This window comes from Anolis sagrei, chromosome 4, assembly GCF_037176765.1.
Source record: "Anolis sagrei isolate rAnoSag1 chromosome 4, rAnoSag1.mat, whole genome shotgun sequence".
NCBI classification, from domain to species: domain Eukaryota; kingdom Metazoa; phylum Chordata; class Lepidosauria; order Squamata; family Dactyloidae; genus Anolis; species Anolis sagrei.
Window position 1 is genome coordinate 72,637,271 of NC_090024.1, and position 14,660 is coordinate 72,651,930.

Genomic DNA, 14,660 nt, shown 5'->3' on the forward strand with positions numbered 1-14,660 from the left:
AAACAAAGGTTTTGGAGTTTAATAATTTCTTTTCATGTTTTTATGGTGGAACCAATTGGGAAATGATGTTTAAAACTCAAGAACAAAAATGTGTTACATAGTGAAGTGATAGACCCAAGGTAGGTGAGGACATAGCCCCCTATTTCCAATTAACAGTTACTTTCAGATGGTAGATAATGTCCTAACCAACTCTACACAATCAACCCTTGTACACTGGGAAGAGTGGAGGGGTGCCACCTTCACTTCTGCCACCTTTGAGACCAGGAGTCAATTATCTAGAAGCAAGTCAAGGAGGAAACTCTAATGCAGAGCTTTCCAGACTTTTCATCTTGGTGACACATTTTTTAAACATGCATCATTTCGCGATACAACAATTTGGTTTTACTAGCAAACAAAAACAAAGATTCTGGAGTATAAGCAACTACTTTCAAAGTAAGGACGGCACAATTAAACAGCAAATAACACTTTGAAACCAGAAACAGATTTTTTTCTTCAAATTTTGTTGCCTAGTATAATTGGATTTTGAAAAAATGCAGCTTGTAGTAGAAACAAGAATTGATGATAACGCTTCAGTTTGTGTGTGTGTGTCAGGAGCAATTTGAGAAACTGCAAATTGTTTCTGGTGTGAGAGAATTTGCTGTCTGCAAGGATGTTGCCCAGGGGATGCCCAGTTGTTTTGATGTTTTACCATCCTTCTGGGAGGCTTCTCTCATGTCCCCACATAGGGCACTGGAGCTGACAGAGGGAGCTCATCCACGCTCTCACCACCTTTTCTGTGGTGGCCCCCCGGCTGTGGAGCACCCCTCCTATGGAGGTAAGATCAGCCCCCTCGCTAATGGTGTTCCGAAGAAGATTAAAAACTTGGATGTTTGAACGGGCATTCGGTTAAACAGTGCAATGAATGTGATGATTACAGGAATGGAAATTTGGACGACGGATTGGATCACGACTCTAGTTATGAGATGCATTGTGTTGTCTATTGTTATGTCAATATTGTATATTATGCTTTTATGGTTTTAAATTGTATATCGTTGATTGATTCTTATCCTTGTTGTAAACTGCGTTGAGTCGCCTGTTGGGCTGAGAAACTGCAATATACAAGTAAAGTAAATAAAATAAATAATAAATAAATAAATTTGGATGATCTCTCCCCATTTGGCCATCTGTCAGGGGTGATTTGAATGCAATATTCCTGCTTCTTGGCAGGGGGTTGGACTGGATGGCCCATGAGGACTCTTCCAACTCTTTGATTCTATAATTCTATGAACCTCTGATCTTTCGGTCTACAGTCCTGCTGGCACAAGGGTTTAACCCATTGTGCCACTGGGGGCTCCCATAAAGTTTCAGTGGAGACACCTTTTCCCCATGATCACTCTTCCAGGAGTAAATTTCCCTTCCGAGGGGTGGATTTCTCTCACTTCCTGTTGTCTCACCCTCGTTCTTAACTGTGAGTCATTTGTAAGTTGGGTGTTTGTAACTCAGGGACTGCTTATCACAGAAACTCACAGAAAGGTAAGAGGTAAAGGTTTTTCCCTGACATTAAGGCCAGTCATGTCCGACTCTGGAGGTTTGTGCCCATCTCCATTTCTAAGCCAAAGAGCCAGCATTGTCCGTAGACACTTCAAAGTGCTGGTCTTGACCTATAAAACCCTATACAGCTCCGGTCCAGCGTACCTGTCCAAACGTATCTCCTTCTATGTCCCACCTCGGAGCATAAGATCTTCTGGGGAGCCCCTGCTCTTTTCCCCACTTTTGTCTCAAACACACTTGGTGGGGACGAGGGACAGGGCCTTGTAGGTGGTGGCCCCCCACCTGTGGAATTTGCTCCCCGGAGAAATTAGGTCATTGTCATCCCTCCTCACCTTTAGAAAAAAGGTTAAAACATGGCTGTGGGACCAGGCCTTCGGGCAATCAGGTTAAAGGGCAATTGATAATGTTTGACTATGGCATGGAAGAGGATTTGGATAAGTTAAGCGGAGTAATCATTAGTAGATGGCTAGCTAAACAGCCGCCAGACTGGCAATAGCTAATCAGAGTGTAAGTATACTGTTTTAATCTTTATTTATTAATGTTCATGTTTAATTGCTATATTTGTTATTCTATATTTTATGATGTGGCATTGAATTATTGCCAATTGGAAGCCGCCCTGAGTCCCTCCAGGGGTTGAGAAGGGTGGGGTAGAAATGTTTGAAAGAAAGAAAGAAAGAAAGAAAGGTCATGTGGCGGGCATAGTTGTGTCCAATTCTGGGGGTTGGTGCTCATCTCCATTTCTAAGCCAAAGAGCTGGCATTGTCCGTAGACATTTCCTAGGTCATGTTGCCAGCATGACTGCATGGAGCATCATTACCTTCCCACCTGAGCAGTACCTATTGATCTACTCACATTTGCATGTTTTCGAACTGCTAGGTTGGCAGAAGCTGGGGCTAACAGTGTGAGCTCATGCCACTTCCTGGATTGGAACCTGCAACCGTTCGGTCAGCAAGTTCAGCAGCTCAGCCCTGAATGCTATAAACCACTGTGCCATGAGGGTTCCAAAAAGTGAGTAGATATAAATAAAAAAAAAATAACTTTTTCAGCTTACACCCCAGAGCCAGAGCCAACTTGATCAAGAGATCAGACCAAAGCCAACTTGAGACCCTCCCAGATGCTGCACCAGACCCTCAGGCTCCAAAAGGGGGGTTCAAGGGGGTTCCCTCCCTCCGCCTCCCAGGGGTGCCCCTCTCCTTCCCCTTCCCAGGGCTTCACCTACCAGCCTGGCCAGGATGCGTTGGCTGTGTGCATCAGTGCACCGGCCGGAGAAGAAGAAGAGCCCTCCGCGGGCCAGGAAGGCGAGCACGAAGGCGCCCCCTGCCGCCCAGCAGGCGCAAAGGAAGAGGCAGGCGGCCAGCGAGCAGCGCCTCAGAACCAGCCGGAGCCTCCCTCTCCGGAGGCGCTGCCAGGCGGGCATCCCGCAGGAGCCCCCAGCCTGTCAATCAGTCACTCAGTCAGTCCGAGCCAGGAGGAAGGAAGGCTCCGTCTAGCCTGAGCGCATCTTCGGAGAGGAAAGGAAGGAATGCCGCTCCTGCTGCTTCTTGCCTGGAAGCGCGCGGATGAGAAGCGGACTTGAAGGGGCTTTCTGCCTTGCCCAGAGCAAAGCCGCCTCCTCCCGCCTCCTTTGGTCCGTCGCTCCCCGAAAGAAAAGCTCCCACGCGGCTCTCTCTCCAAGCTTTGCCCCGGAGAACTTTCTCCTGCGGGGAGAGCGAGAGGAAGAGAGCAAGGGATGCCTCGGCTGCTTCCCTCCCTCCCTCTCTCCCTCCCCGCCCTCTCTCTTCTCCTCTCTCATCTGTCTCTCCAGGATCTAGAGGACCGCTTGACACTTTTAAAGAGGCCGCTCCCCAATGACCCCCCCCACGCCCCCTTGCAACTCCTGCAGGAAAGGCACATCTTGAGCTCTGTCCAAAGACCCGTGTCATGAGTGCGTCCACACAAGGCATGGGCAAATGTAACTCCTGCAGGAAAGGCACATCTTGAGCTCTATCCAAAGACCCGTGTCATGAGTGCGTCCACACAAGGCATGGGCAAATGTAACTCCTGCAGGAAAGGCACATCTTGAGCTCTATCCAAAGACTGGTGCCATGGGTGCGTCTACAGCCAAGCATGGGCAAACTTGGGCCCTCCAGGTGTTTTGGACTCCATCTCCTACCATTCCTAACAGCCTCAGGCCCTTTCCTTTCCCCCTCAGCCATTGAAGAGTGTGGACGAGCACCCTCTGTCAGCTCCAGCTCTCTGCTATGTGCCGACATGAGAGAAGCCTCCCATAAGGATGGTAAAACATTAAAAGATCCAGGCGTCCTCTGGGCAACACCCTTGCAGACGGCCAATTCTCACACCAGAAGCGGTTTCCCAAGTCGCTCCTGACACCCCCCAAAAAGTGCTTGTTAACTTTGCTATGACCCCTTCATCATCTATCTATATAAAAATGCTCTGTGCATAATGAGTACCTTAAAAGCAAAAGAACCAGTGAACGAAATCACACCAAATTTGGCAACAAAATGTCTCACTACACAAGGAGTGACCATCATGATTTTGTCATTTGGGAGTTGTAGTTGCTGGGATTTATAGTTCACCTATAATCAAAGAACATTCTGAACTCCACCAACAATGGAATTGAACCAACTTGGCACACAGGACTCCCCTGACCAACAGAAAACACTAGAAGGGTTTGGTGGGCATTGACCTTGAGTTTTGGAGCTGTAGTTCACCTACATCCAGAGAACACTGTGGACTCAAATAATATACTTCCTTAATAAGATTAAGGATTCCAACAGTACAAAAGGGCCACAAATTTATAAGAGAAACTTTGGGTGAGGTTTGCAACTCTGTGCTTTGACCATGTGAGCTGTGCATTGTTGCACAGGGATGACCATTGGTAATCTGAGTACTTCCCATAAAATTGCAATTCAAGGTGGAATTTGTGACTCTGATTAAATCATTATTATGACATTTATTCTTTAATATACATGTATTAGCTTAGCCTTCAAATCATCATCATAGCTATTATTAGCTATTAAAGGGTATGCATCTTTGGCGGACACCCTTTATATATATATAAAAAATAATGTGAGACAGCATGGTGCCATAGCCTGAGAATGGGATTATAGAAGATGAGAATGTGAATTTCTTCTCAGCCCTGGAAACACACTGGGTGACCTTGGACAAGACATACTCTTAGAGGAAGCCATAGCAAACCTCATCTGAATACGTCTTGTCAAGAAAACCCTAAAATAGGGTTGTCACAAGTCTGGGGCACAGAATATATAACATCATAACATTACAGCAAATATATCTCAGAGTGTGTGTATAATACATAAGGTAAAGGTAAAGTTTATTCTGACATTAAGTCTAGTCATGTCCGACTCGGCAGGTGGTGCTCATCTCAATTTCTAAGCCAAAGAACTGGAGTTTTCCGTAGACACCTGCAAGGTCATGTGGCCAGCATGACTGCATGGAGTGCTGCTACCTTCCTGCAGAAGCAGTACCTATTGATCTACTCATATTTGCATGTTTTCAAACTGCTAGGTTGGCAGATGCTGAGTCTAACAGTGGGAGCTCACACCGCTCCTTGGATTCAAACCTCCAAACTTTCGGTCAGCAAGTTCAGCAGCTAAGTGGTTTAACCCGCGGTGCCATCAAGGGGCCCATATAATACATATGATATAATAAATAATATATAATATAATAATAGGGGTGGATAATTGTAAAAAATGTCATGCTACTCAGGTCTGGATGTGATTTTCACCACCATCACCACCAACTAGTGGCTTCCATGTTAGTGGGGATGGTTTCACCCTGACCACTTCATCACATTAGAGAAAAAATCCACTTAAAATCCAGTTCCTGCCTCCTGCAGAATTCTGGGATTTGTAGTTTAGTGAGGCTGTTAAAGGCTCCTCCCGAAACTACAAACTCCAGAATTCTGCAGGAGCAGAAACCAGATTTTAAGTAGATTTTTTCTCTAGTGTGATGAAGAAATGAGTTGAAAAGAGCTATCCAATGATAGACTAAAACCCAGAGTTGATCCACCAATCTCACTAACAAAGAGCTGTGAGCTTTCCCTCTCTGATCACTTTTTCCGTCTCTAATTTACAAATGCAGCCACAGTGATCCTTAGATGATTAGTAGCCAATATTGGATAGGGTTCAATAGCTGTTAATCCACTGACAGAATTTCTTCCACTTGTGAAAATGAGAAATTTCTCTTCTTTTCTGTGCCTTTCTCCATGTGCATTATTGCAGGGATTATAGGAGAATTTCTAAATCTATACCTGAATAGAAAAACAAGGACTGGAGATGAATAATAACTGCAAGTCAGTTCACATTTAGCCATTCAGTAAAATGACCCCTTTTTCCATGAAAAAGATAGGCTTAGATCAATACTGATTATCTCCTCTTTCTTTTTTACACTGGCATCAAAAGTCCTTTGCTTACAAGGATGAAAGAGACTAGAATCAACATTATGTTCTCAAGCACTCTAGCCTTAACCAGGGATACAGAAGCTGGAGGGATTTCACGCTGGCTTTTAAAAGGCATGATACTGTATGAAAACAGGAATGAGTGGGGAGGTGTAAAAAGAATCTAGACTTTTTGACACATAGGGTGAACTCTAAAATTGCTACATTTGGTTATCAGGAGATGGAGCAGGACATGGAGGAAAAAAGAATCCATCTAAACATTGGGAGGAATTTCCTGATAGTAATAGTTATTTGGCTAACAAAATAAATCTCAACAAGGACAAATGTAAGATACTATACTTAGGCAGAAAAAAATGAAATGCAAAGATACAGAATGGGTGGTGCCTGGCTCGACAAAGATCTTGGAGTCTTTGTGGACAACAAGTTGAACATGAACCAATAGTGTGATGCAGCAGCTAAAAAAATCCAGTGGGATTTTGAGCTGCACCAAAAGGGGTATAGTGTCTAAATCAGTAGTTCTGAATGTGTGGGCCATGAGGATGAAAATCTGGTCCATGAGCCTCCTTCTTCTTTATTTTATGTTATTTTTATTTATTTCTGCTCCTTTCATGCCTCTTGCCCCTCTTAACCTATCGCTGACCATGGCATATGTGCTCTATCAGAAACTAGAGCTGATGTGGTCTATTCAATTCAATTTTTTGAATCAACACCCCAAACCAAATCTACAGTTGACCAAAAATGGATTCGTAATCCTTTTGGTACTAATGTTGGAAAGCAGTCCCTGGTCAAAGTGGTCCCTGGTCAATTAGTCCTTGGCCAAAGTGGTCCCTGGCCAAAAAAGGTTGGGAACTGCTGATCTAGATCAAGGAAAGTCATGGTGCCTTCGTATTCTACTCTGATTAGACATCACCTGGAATACTGTGTCCAGTTCTGGACCCCACAGTTCAAAAGAGATATTGACAAGCTGGAAGGTGTCCACAGGAGGGCAAGTAAAATGATCAAAGGCCTGGAGACCATGAATCCCTATTAAGAGCATCTTAAAGAGCTGGGGATGTTTAGTCTGCAGAAGAAAACATTGAGAGGCGACAGGATAATCAAGTATAAATCTATGAAAAGGTGTCATAAGGAAGAGGGAGCAGACTTGTTTTCTGCTACGCTTGAAACTAGGACTAGGAGCAGTGGTTCAAATTACAGGAAAGGAGATTCCACCTGAACATTAGGAAGAACTTCCTGACCATATGAGCTGTTCAACAGTGGAACTCTCTGCCTCCGAGTCTGGTGGAAGCTCCTTCCTTGGAAATTGTTAAACAGAGACTGGATGGCCATCTGTCAGGGATACTTGGATTGTACTTTTCCTGCATGGCAGAGGACTGGACTAGATGACCCATGTGGTCTCTTCTAATTCTATGATTCTGTGATTCTATGAATATGTTAGCCTAGAGTGTGGTGGTTTCTCCTTCTCTGGGGGTGTTTAAACAGAGGCTGAGTGCTCATATGCCAGGAGTGCTTTTTGTATTCCTGCTTGGCAGAGGTTTGGACCGGTTGGCCCTTGTGGTCTCTTCCAACTCTATGATTCTATGGATCAATGTTGCTGAACTTCTGCATTTCTTTCCTTCACGAAAAGGCCTTACTGGTGCATTATTTAAACTGTTATGTTTATTCATATCATGATCTGATCACCATACTCAATATATCCCATATGTATGGGAGTATTGGGGTAATGATACAAAAGGTTTGCTAGGGTAGACCCTCTTTCACTCAGACTCAGCCCCCCCCTCCCCGAAACTCAGCCCCCCTGAAACCCCCCCTGAAAAAAACTCAGCCCCCCCCCCCCCGAATCGAAATCCTGGCTACGGGCCTGAGCAGAGGCCATTCATTTGATAGTATTCAGTATCATCCATGGTTTCCTGTTTCCATGGTAAGTGAATGCAGGAGTTGTACTGCATATTCTTGCTATGTTTCTCCTTGTAAGGATGGTAAGACCACTGAAATGAGAAAGCATGGAAAGTATTGGTAGTTAATTTTAGAAGATCAAAAAAGAATCCTGTAAGTAGTGCATAGGACTTAAAACATCTGGAAATGCAGCTGGAAAAGTGGGACAGCACAAGATTGAGCAGCACTGTCCTTGCCAAATTGGGAAAGCTGATGGGCATGTCGTAATGGCAGCAAATATTTAGTAATGATATGCCTCATCATACTTTGAAAGGGCAAAAACTATTCTTGGAGGACATAAAGTCACCATCCCATACCTTGAACACACTTTTGCTCACTGTCTCAACAACCCTTAGGCCTACACTCACGCTTCATTCCAATCCCCTGCACAATAGAGATTCATCTGTTTTGAAGAAACTAGTAAGATGTCAGTTCCAAGCCCCAAATTATCCCGGGACTCTTTTGCTTCCTTTCAGCTGGTGTTATTATTCACAGGCAAACAAAACAGATGCTTCTGGCTATGGACATTCATGGGTTCTCTCTACTTAATCCATGCCTTCTATTATAATAGTTCAAAACTGCAAGGACTCTCAGAACTGGAGAAAAGAGACTCACAAACTCTTCTCTCTTTGTGACACATTGTTGTTGTGTGTCCTCAAGTTATTTCTAGTCATGGAGTTTTATTGGTTAGATATATTGACAAATGCAAAATACTCCACTTAGGCAGAAAAAATGAAATGCAAAAATACAGAATAGGGGATGACTGACTCAACAACTGTACGTGTGAAAAAATTATTTTATTTATTTATTTCAAAGTTTTCTGTACCGAGCTTCTCTTAGAGGGACTCAGCCCGGTTTACAACCATAAAAACATACAATCAGTAAAATATCATAGTTCATAATTACAATAACACATTTAAAATAACAACTATATTTAAAACTACGGTGGCCAGTCGTCATATTAAAAACAAGTATACCTCATCTTCCATCCACAATCCTAGGGTGCTGTCTCATTCATCGAAAGCCTGTCTCCACAACCACGTCTTCACCCGTTTCCTGAATGTCAGGATAGACGGGGCGGTTCTGACCTCCGGTGGGAGAGAGTTCCAGAGTCACGGGGCCACCACCGAGAAGGCCCTGTCCCTCATCCCCACCAGGCGTGCTTGTGAGGCCGGTGGGACCGAGAGCAGGGCCTCTCCAGATGATCTTAGTAATCTTGATGGTACGTAGGGGAGAATACGATCTTGGGAGTCCTCGTGAACAATAAGCTAAACATGAGCCAACAATGTGATGTGGCAGCTAAAAAAGCCAATGGGATTTTGGCCTGCATAAATAGAAGTATAGTGTCTCGAGCCAGGGAAGTCATGCTACTCCTCTATTCTGCTTTTGTCAGACCACACCTGGAATATTGTGTCCAATTCTGGGCACCACAATTGAAGGGAGATGTTGACAAGGTGGAATGTGTCCAGAGGAGGGTGACTAAAATAATCAAGGATATGAAGAGCAAGCCCTATGAGGAGCGGCTTAAAGAGCTGGGTATGTTTAGGCTGAAGAAGAGAAGGCTGAGAGGAGACATGATGGCCATGTATAAATATGTGAAAGGGAGTCATAGGGAGGAGGGAGTAGGCTTGTTTTCTGCTGCCCTGGAGACTAGGATGCGGAACAATTGCTTCAAACTACAGGAAAAGGAGATAGCTCATGAGGTCTCTTCCAACTCTATGATTCTATGATTTTTTTTCAGATGGAGACGACCTTTGTTATCCTTGGATGCTGAGAAAGTGGGACTGCCCAAGTTTACCTACCCAGTGGACATCCATAGATGAGTGAGGAATCAACCTTTGCTGTCCAAAGTTCTAATATAGCTTTCAAATCACTATGCCATTTGGACACCAACTGTGACAGATACATTTTCACAAAACTAGGCAAACATAGACTACTGCTTCAACAGACTTGCATTAATAAATCAGAGGTCGAAGAAAGCTCAAAGAGCAGGCTGCCTGGAGGAAACAAGCACCTTCCCCTCTTCTCTGAATCTCCATAGTTGGACTCTCATATCTGGAAATGTTAACCAGTGATTCATCCTATCTGTCATTGCTCTGAAGAAAGAACTTGAGGGAAATTGGAATGAACTACCATCTCATTAGAACAGTGGTTATCAACCTGTGGGTCCCCAGGTATTTTGACCTTCAACTCCCAGAAATCCTAACAGCTGGGATTTCTGGGAGTTGTAGGCCAAAACACTTAGGGATCCAGAGGTTGAGAACCACTGCATCAGAACATCTAACACAGTGGTTCTCAACCTGGGGTCCCCAGATGTTTTTTTTTTGCCTACAATTCCCAGAAATCCCTGCCAGTTTAGCAGCTGTTAGGATTTCTGGGAGTTGAAGGGCAAAAACATCTGGGGACCCCAGGTTGGGAACCACTGATCTAACAGGTCAGAGGAGACTGTTCTATGAGATAGAGGTGGGAAGCAGGAACTTCCTAATGTTGTAGGATAACTACTCTGGTCTTTCAGTATTGGCTTTGCGGGCTAAACCTAACGGGAGCCACAGTCAAATAGTATCTACCCCACTTTACAGATATTCCACAGCTGCTCAATACACCAACTTCTTTCATCTAGCAATGAAGAGATCGTCTTTCCCACTCTTCCATGCAAATGTCTAGTGTTCCACCAATACTTCATCTAAAGTGTCTGAAGTCTGTAATTTGATTAAAGAACTTGGTCCTCTTTTTGTGATTTAGATGGACACAGTCAAAGGACCATCCAACAATAACTAAAACAATAAATGAAAGTGGAGTGGTAATATATGTGATATATATTCATCTGACTCCTTTCAAAAATGTAATACTGAAGAATACCTTTTCATCCTGTCCCACTCTGTTTTCAAGTGCGAGGTTGCTTTGTTCTAGGTCAGCTGAGTTGTTAAGATGTTCTTTTGACTCATCCCATGAAATTTTCAGTATTATGCAGTCTCATTGGGTTTCCGGGCTCTAAAGGTCTTTTCAAGCTAAGGATAAAGCAACAGCATGAGCTTAGGAACTAAGGGATATGTTCTCTCAACCTACTATGAGCAACTGCATTGGTCTATTGATCTTGTCACTTACTCTGCTTTAAGTCTCATTAGTCATAAAGCTACAGAGATGGTCTTTGAAACTGTGGTCTCTCTCCCCTCGTATTTGCATTCGGAACAAATGGGTCGCTTGTTTATGTAGAAAGTACATAAAAATTTCAAAAACCAACTGGGAGGCAGTTTTCAAAAACATGATTTAGCATATAAATATTTCTTTCTGATATCTAGAAGCCAAGTGGAAACATCACAAGGTTCGGCAGATGTTTGAACGTGTCGGTTGAGCAGCGAAATCCTTTTTTTAAAAATATGAACGAACCATTAAAAGACCAAATGTATCTTCCTCATTAAAGCCCCTATTGAGAAATAACATTTTTGTGAGCTGTTAGGAAAGCTGTGCTGCATTTTAATGAACAGATTGTTTCATTAAGAAAGCAGAGGGAGAGAGGCAAATAAATAATGTGCAAAACAAAAATGCATTTCTGGAGAGAAGAAAAAACTAGTCTGCTTTCATTCAGTAACTGCCTGAATAAGAAGGTGAAATGAATTAAAATTATGCATCACATCCTCAGTCCCATATCAAAGGTTCTAACTTCTTTCTCATTATGTCAGGTCCATGTTTTAAAAATAATGTCTGTTGGCAATTAACCCATAAAGTTTCATTCAACAGAAACATATGTAAGTATTCCACCTTGTCTCCTATGCTATTCTAATAATATAATATAATATTTATAATATTATAATGTAACGCAATATAATAATAATTTGATATTATAATTATATATTTATATTATATGTTGTAGTAGAGCCTGCAATTAATGATGCTAGCAGTAATTTGGACACTAGAAAGAGGAAAATGGGTTGTTTGGGAGCAGGAGTCTGATGAGGAGCAGCAAAGGAAGAGGATCCGGGATATATTTAATGCTCTCACAGATGAGGAATAATTCTTGGGCTTCTCTGGGGACGATGGGTCAACAAGTGAGGAGGCGGAAGGAAACATCATGGATTGGTCTAAGGGAAGGAAAAGGACTACTCGGGAGCAGGAGTCTGATGAGGAGCAACAAAGGAAGAGGATCCGGGATATACTTAATGGGCCTACAGATGAGGAGTCATTCTTGGGTTTCTCTGGGAGTGCTGGGTTCGAGAGTGATGAAGATGACACATTGGACTGGACTAAGGTAAAAGAGGTACAAGCTGTATGTGCGGAGCCAACATCCAGTGATACATTTGTGGGGTTCTCTGATAATGAGGATTGGCAATCGGGGAATATGGCTGAGTCTTGGGGGGACCTAAGTTTTGACAGAAGATGGAGAAGTTGGAGGGATGGCAGTAGGAATTTGCGTGTGGAATCAGGAACAGCTGCAAGAGATAATGTCAGGGCGGAGGTCAGCTCATCTTCTGATGATGAGGTGTAAGATAAAAGTAGGCTCTGTAATGGGGAATCTTTGCAGAAGGCAAGGTGTTGGTTCGAGCAATTGGTTTCTTGTCGCTGCCTATTTCATGTTGGCATTGGGTCCTGGATCTACAGGTTACTGCTTCTGTTCGTGTTTTCGACTCGGCTTGGATTCCCATGAGTGCTGACTTCTCCCTTCCTTGACTTCAGACCGGTTTGACTACGACGCTGACTACGTGAACTTTGGGACTTCGCTACTTTGAATTCGGCTTGCTTCGACCTTCGGACTTCATTTGACTACGCTTTCTTCCCTGTGGCTCTTGTGTTTGTTAACTGAACAGATTGTTTCATTACCTGCTGTGCTATTTTGGGGGACTTGCGGAGCACTTTGTTTTAATCCGGTTCTTTTCTCCGGATAATCCGGATTATTGCTTCAGTTAACTCTTTTGAACCAGGACTGGTTTCTGCTTTTGAGTTTGGCTAGAGACACTGAATTAAGTGTCTCTAAGCCCTTTTTCTTTACTTAATAAGCTTTCCTTTGGAACTAATTCTGAGTCTGGCCCTTTAAGGCGTCTGTGTCCCGAAATTACATGTAATATTACTAATAATATTACAATATAATTGGTATAGTACAATATAGCAATATTTAAGGCTGATATTGTGCTATGCTAATAACATAATATATTGTATGAATATATTATATTATTAGTAAGCCGCTCTGAGTTCCCTTCGGGATGAGAGGGGTGGCATATAAATCTCGTAAATAAATAAATACCCCTCCCAATTCTTGGATTCAGTGAACTATATACTAACCCAATGCATTTTTAACTATACTGTATGAAGCAAAACACACACATTTCTGGACACTGAAGAAACAAAACAGCTGAAAGTAGATAGATAAACAGACAGACAATGAGTAATATAATCACTCACATCTCCTATGGCTTTTGAACAATGGACAAGTAGGTAGTGATATACAAGCTGATGGCAAACAAGTTCATGTAGAAGATTAGAACGACATGGACAAGCTAAAGAAGAAATATGCAAAAGAGTAAGGAGAGAGTAAATAATGGGTTGAATGCTGAGTAGTGAACGGTGAAGGGCGTTACTCCAGGCAACAGATGTGGCCTTCTAAGCATTCGGGTTTTCCAAATATCCATCCTTGTAGGTCTCTTTTATTATTTGGAGACTAGATTCTAGACTCCCAAATAAATAATCTGTGTCACTTGAGTGTGTATTACACTATTCTGTCAGCTTGTAGATAAAATATGCTAATGTTATCGATTTCATCCATCAAATTCATTCATATGTTCTGGATTGATTGACACATGTCAGAATCAGAGCTTAGGAAAAATGTGGCAGGATTAATAGTATTCTGGCAGAGGTAGTCCAAAAAAGTAGCTTCTATATTTTTCCTCATCAGAATGCAATATCAGAAAAGGCACTGTTATAAATAATTGCAATCCATCAATTCTTTCATCCATTCCAGTAATCCATTACATCATTGATTTTTTTTATCAGTTTATAACCCAAAATTCCAGGATTGGACTCTTGGAGGGAGGAAAAACTAGTGTGGTAGGACTGATTCAAAAATAAGGCCTTTATACTTCTGTAAACCAATTTGATTTTGGGTTACTGTGAGTTTTCCGGGCTGTATGGCCATCTTCCAGAAGCATTCTCTCCTGACATTTTGCCCACACCTATGGCAGGTATCCTCAGAGGTTGTAAGGTCTGTTGGAAACAAGGCAAGTGGGATTTATATATCTGTGGAATAGCCTTGCCGATTCAAGGCTTGGCTGTTTCCTGCCTGGGGGAATCCTTTGTTGGGAGGTGTTATCTGGCCCCGATTGTTTCCTGTCTGTAATTCCTCTGTTTTCTGAGTGTTGTTCTTTCTTTACTGTCCTAATTTTAGAGTTTTTAAAAAATACTGGTAGCCAGATTTTGTTCATTTTCATGGTTTCCTCCTTTTTGTTGAAATTGTCCACATGCTTGTGGATTCCGGCCATGAAAGCCTTCAACAACAGTTTGATTTTATCAGCAGCAATAGCTTGCCAACAGAGTTCAAGATGAAACTTAAAATGTTAATAACTTATTATAAAATCATGTAGACTAGAATATGCACACATCTCGCCTTTCTATTAGAAGTCTATACCTATATATTTTCTTTTTTAAAGGCTTATCTACATAGTGAGTGAATTTCTGCCTCTTAACTCAAAGAGGAGATTGTAAATCAGAATGAGTTTGGGTTCAATTTTCATTGCAGGCAAGAGACGTCACCTTGTGGATAGTTCTTATTACTACAAGATGCAGATTTTTT

At 42.6% G+C, this 14,660-nt stretch overlaps 1 protein-coding gene across 2 annotated transcripts in view; it reads right to left on the minus strand.

Moving 5' to 3' along the window:
- DIPK1C (divergent protein kinase domain 1C) overlaps positions 1-3,308 on the minus strand; it is a 36,129-nt gene extending 32,821 nt beyond the window's left edge. Inside the window, exon 1 of one of the 2 annotated variants that reach the window (XM_060774981.2) lies at positions 2,750-3,308. In XM_060774981.2, the coding sequence (XP_060630964.2) occupies positions 2,750-2,947 (198 nt within the window). In that variant the 5' untranslated portion in view covers positions 2,948-3,308. The remainder of the gene's footprint in view (positions 1-2,749) is intronic. The other variant, XM_060774982.2, reaches the window with a different exon arrangement.
- Between the last annotated feature and the right edge of the window lie 11,352 nt (positions 3,309-14,660).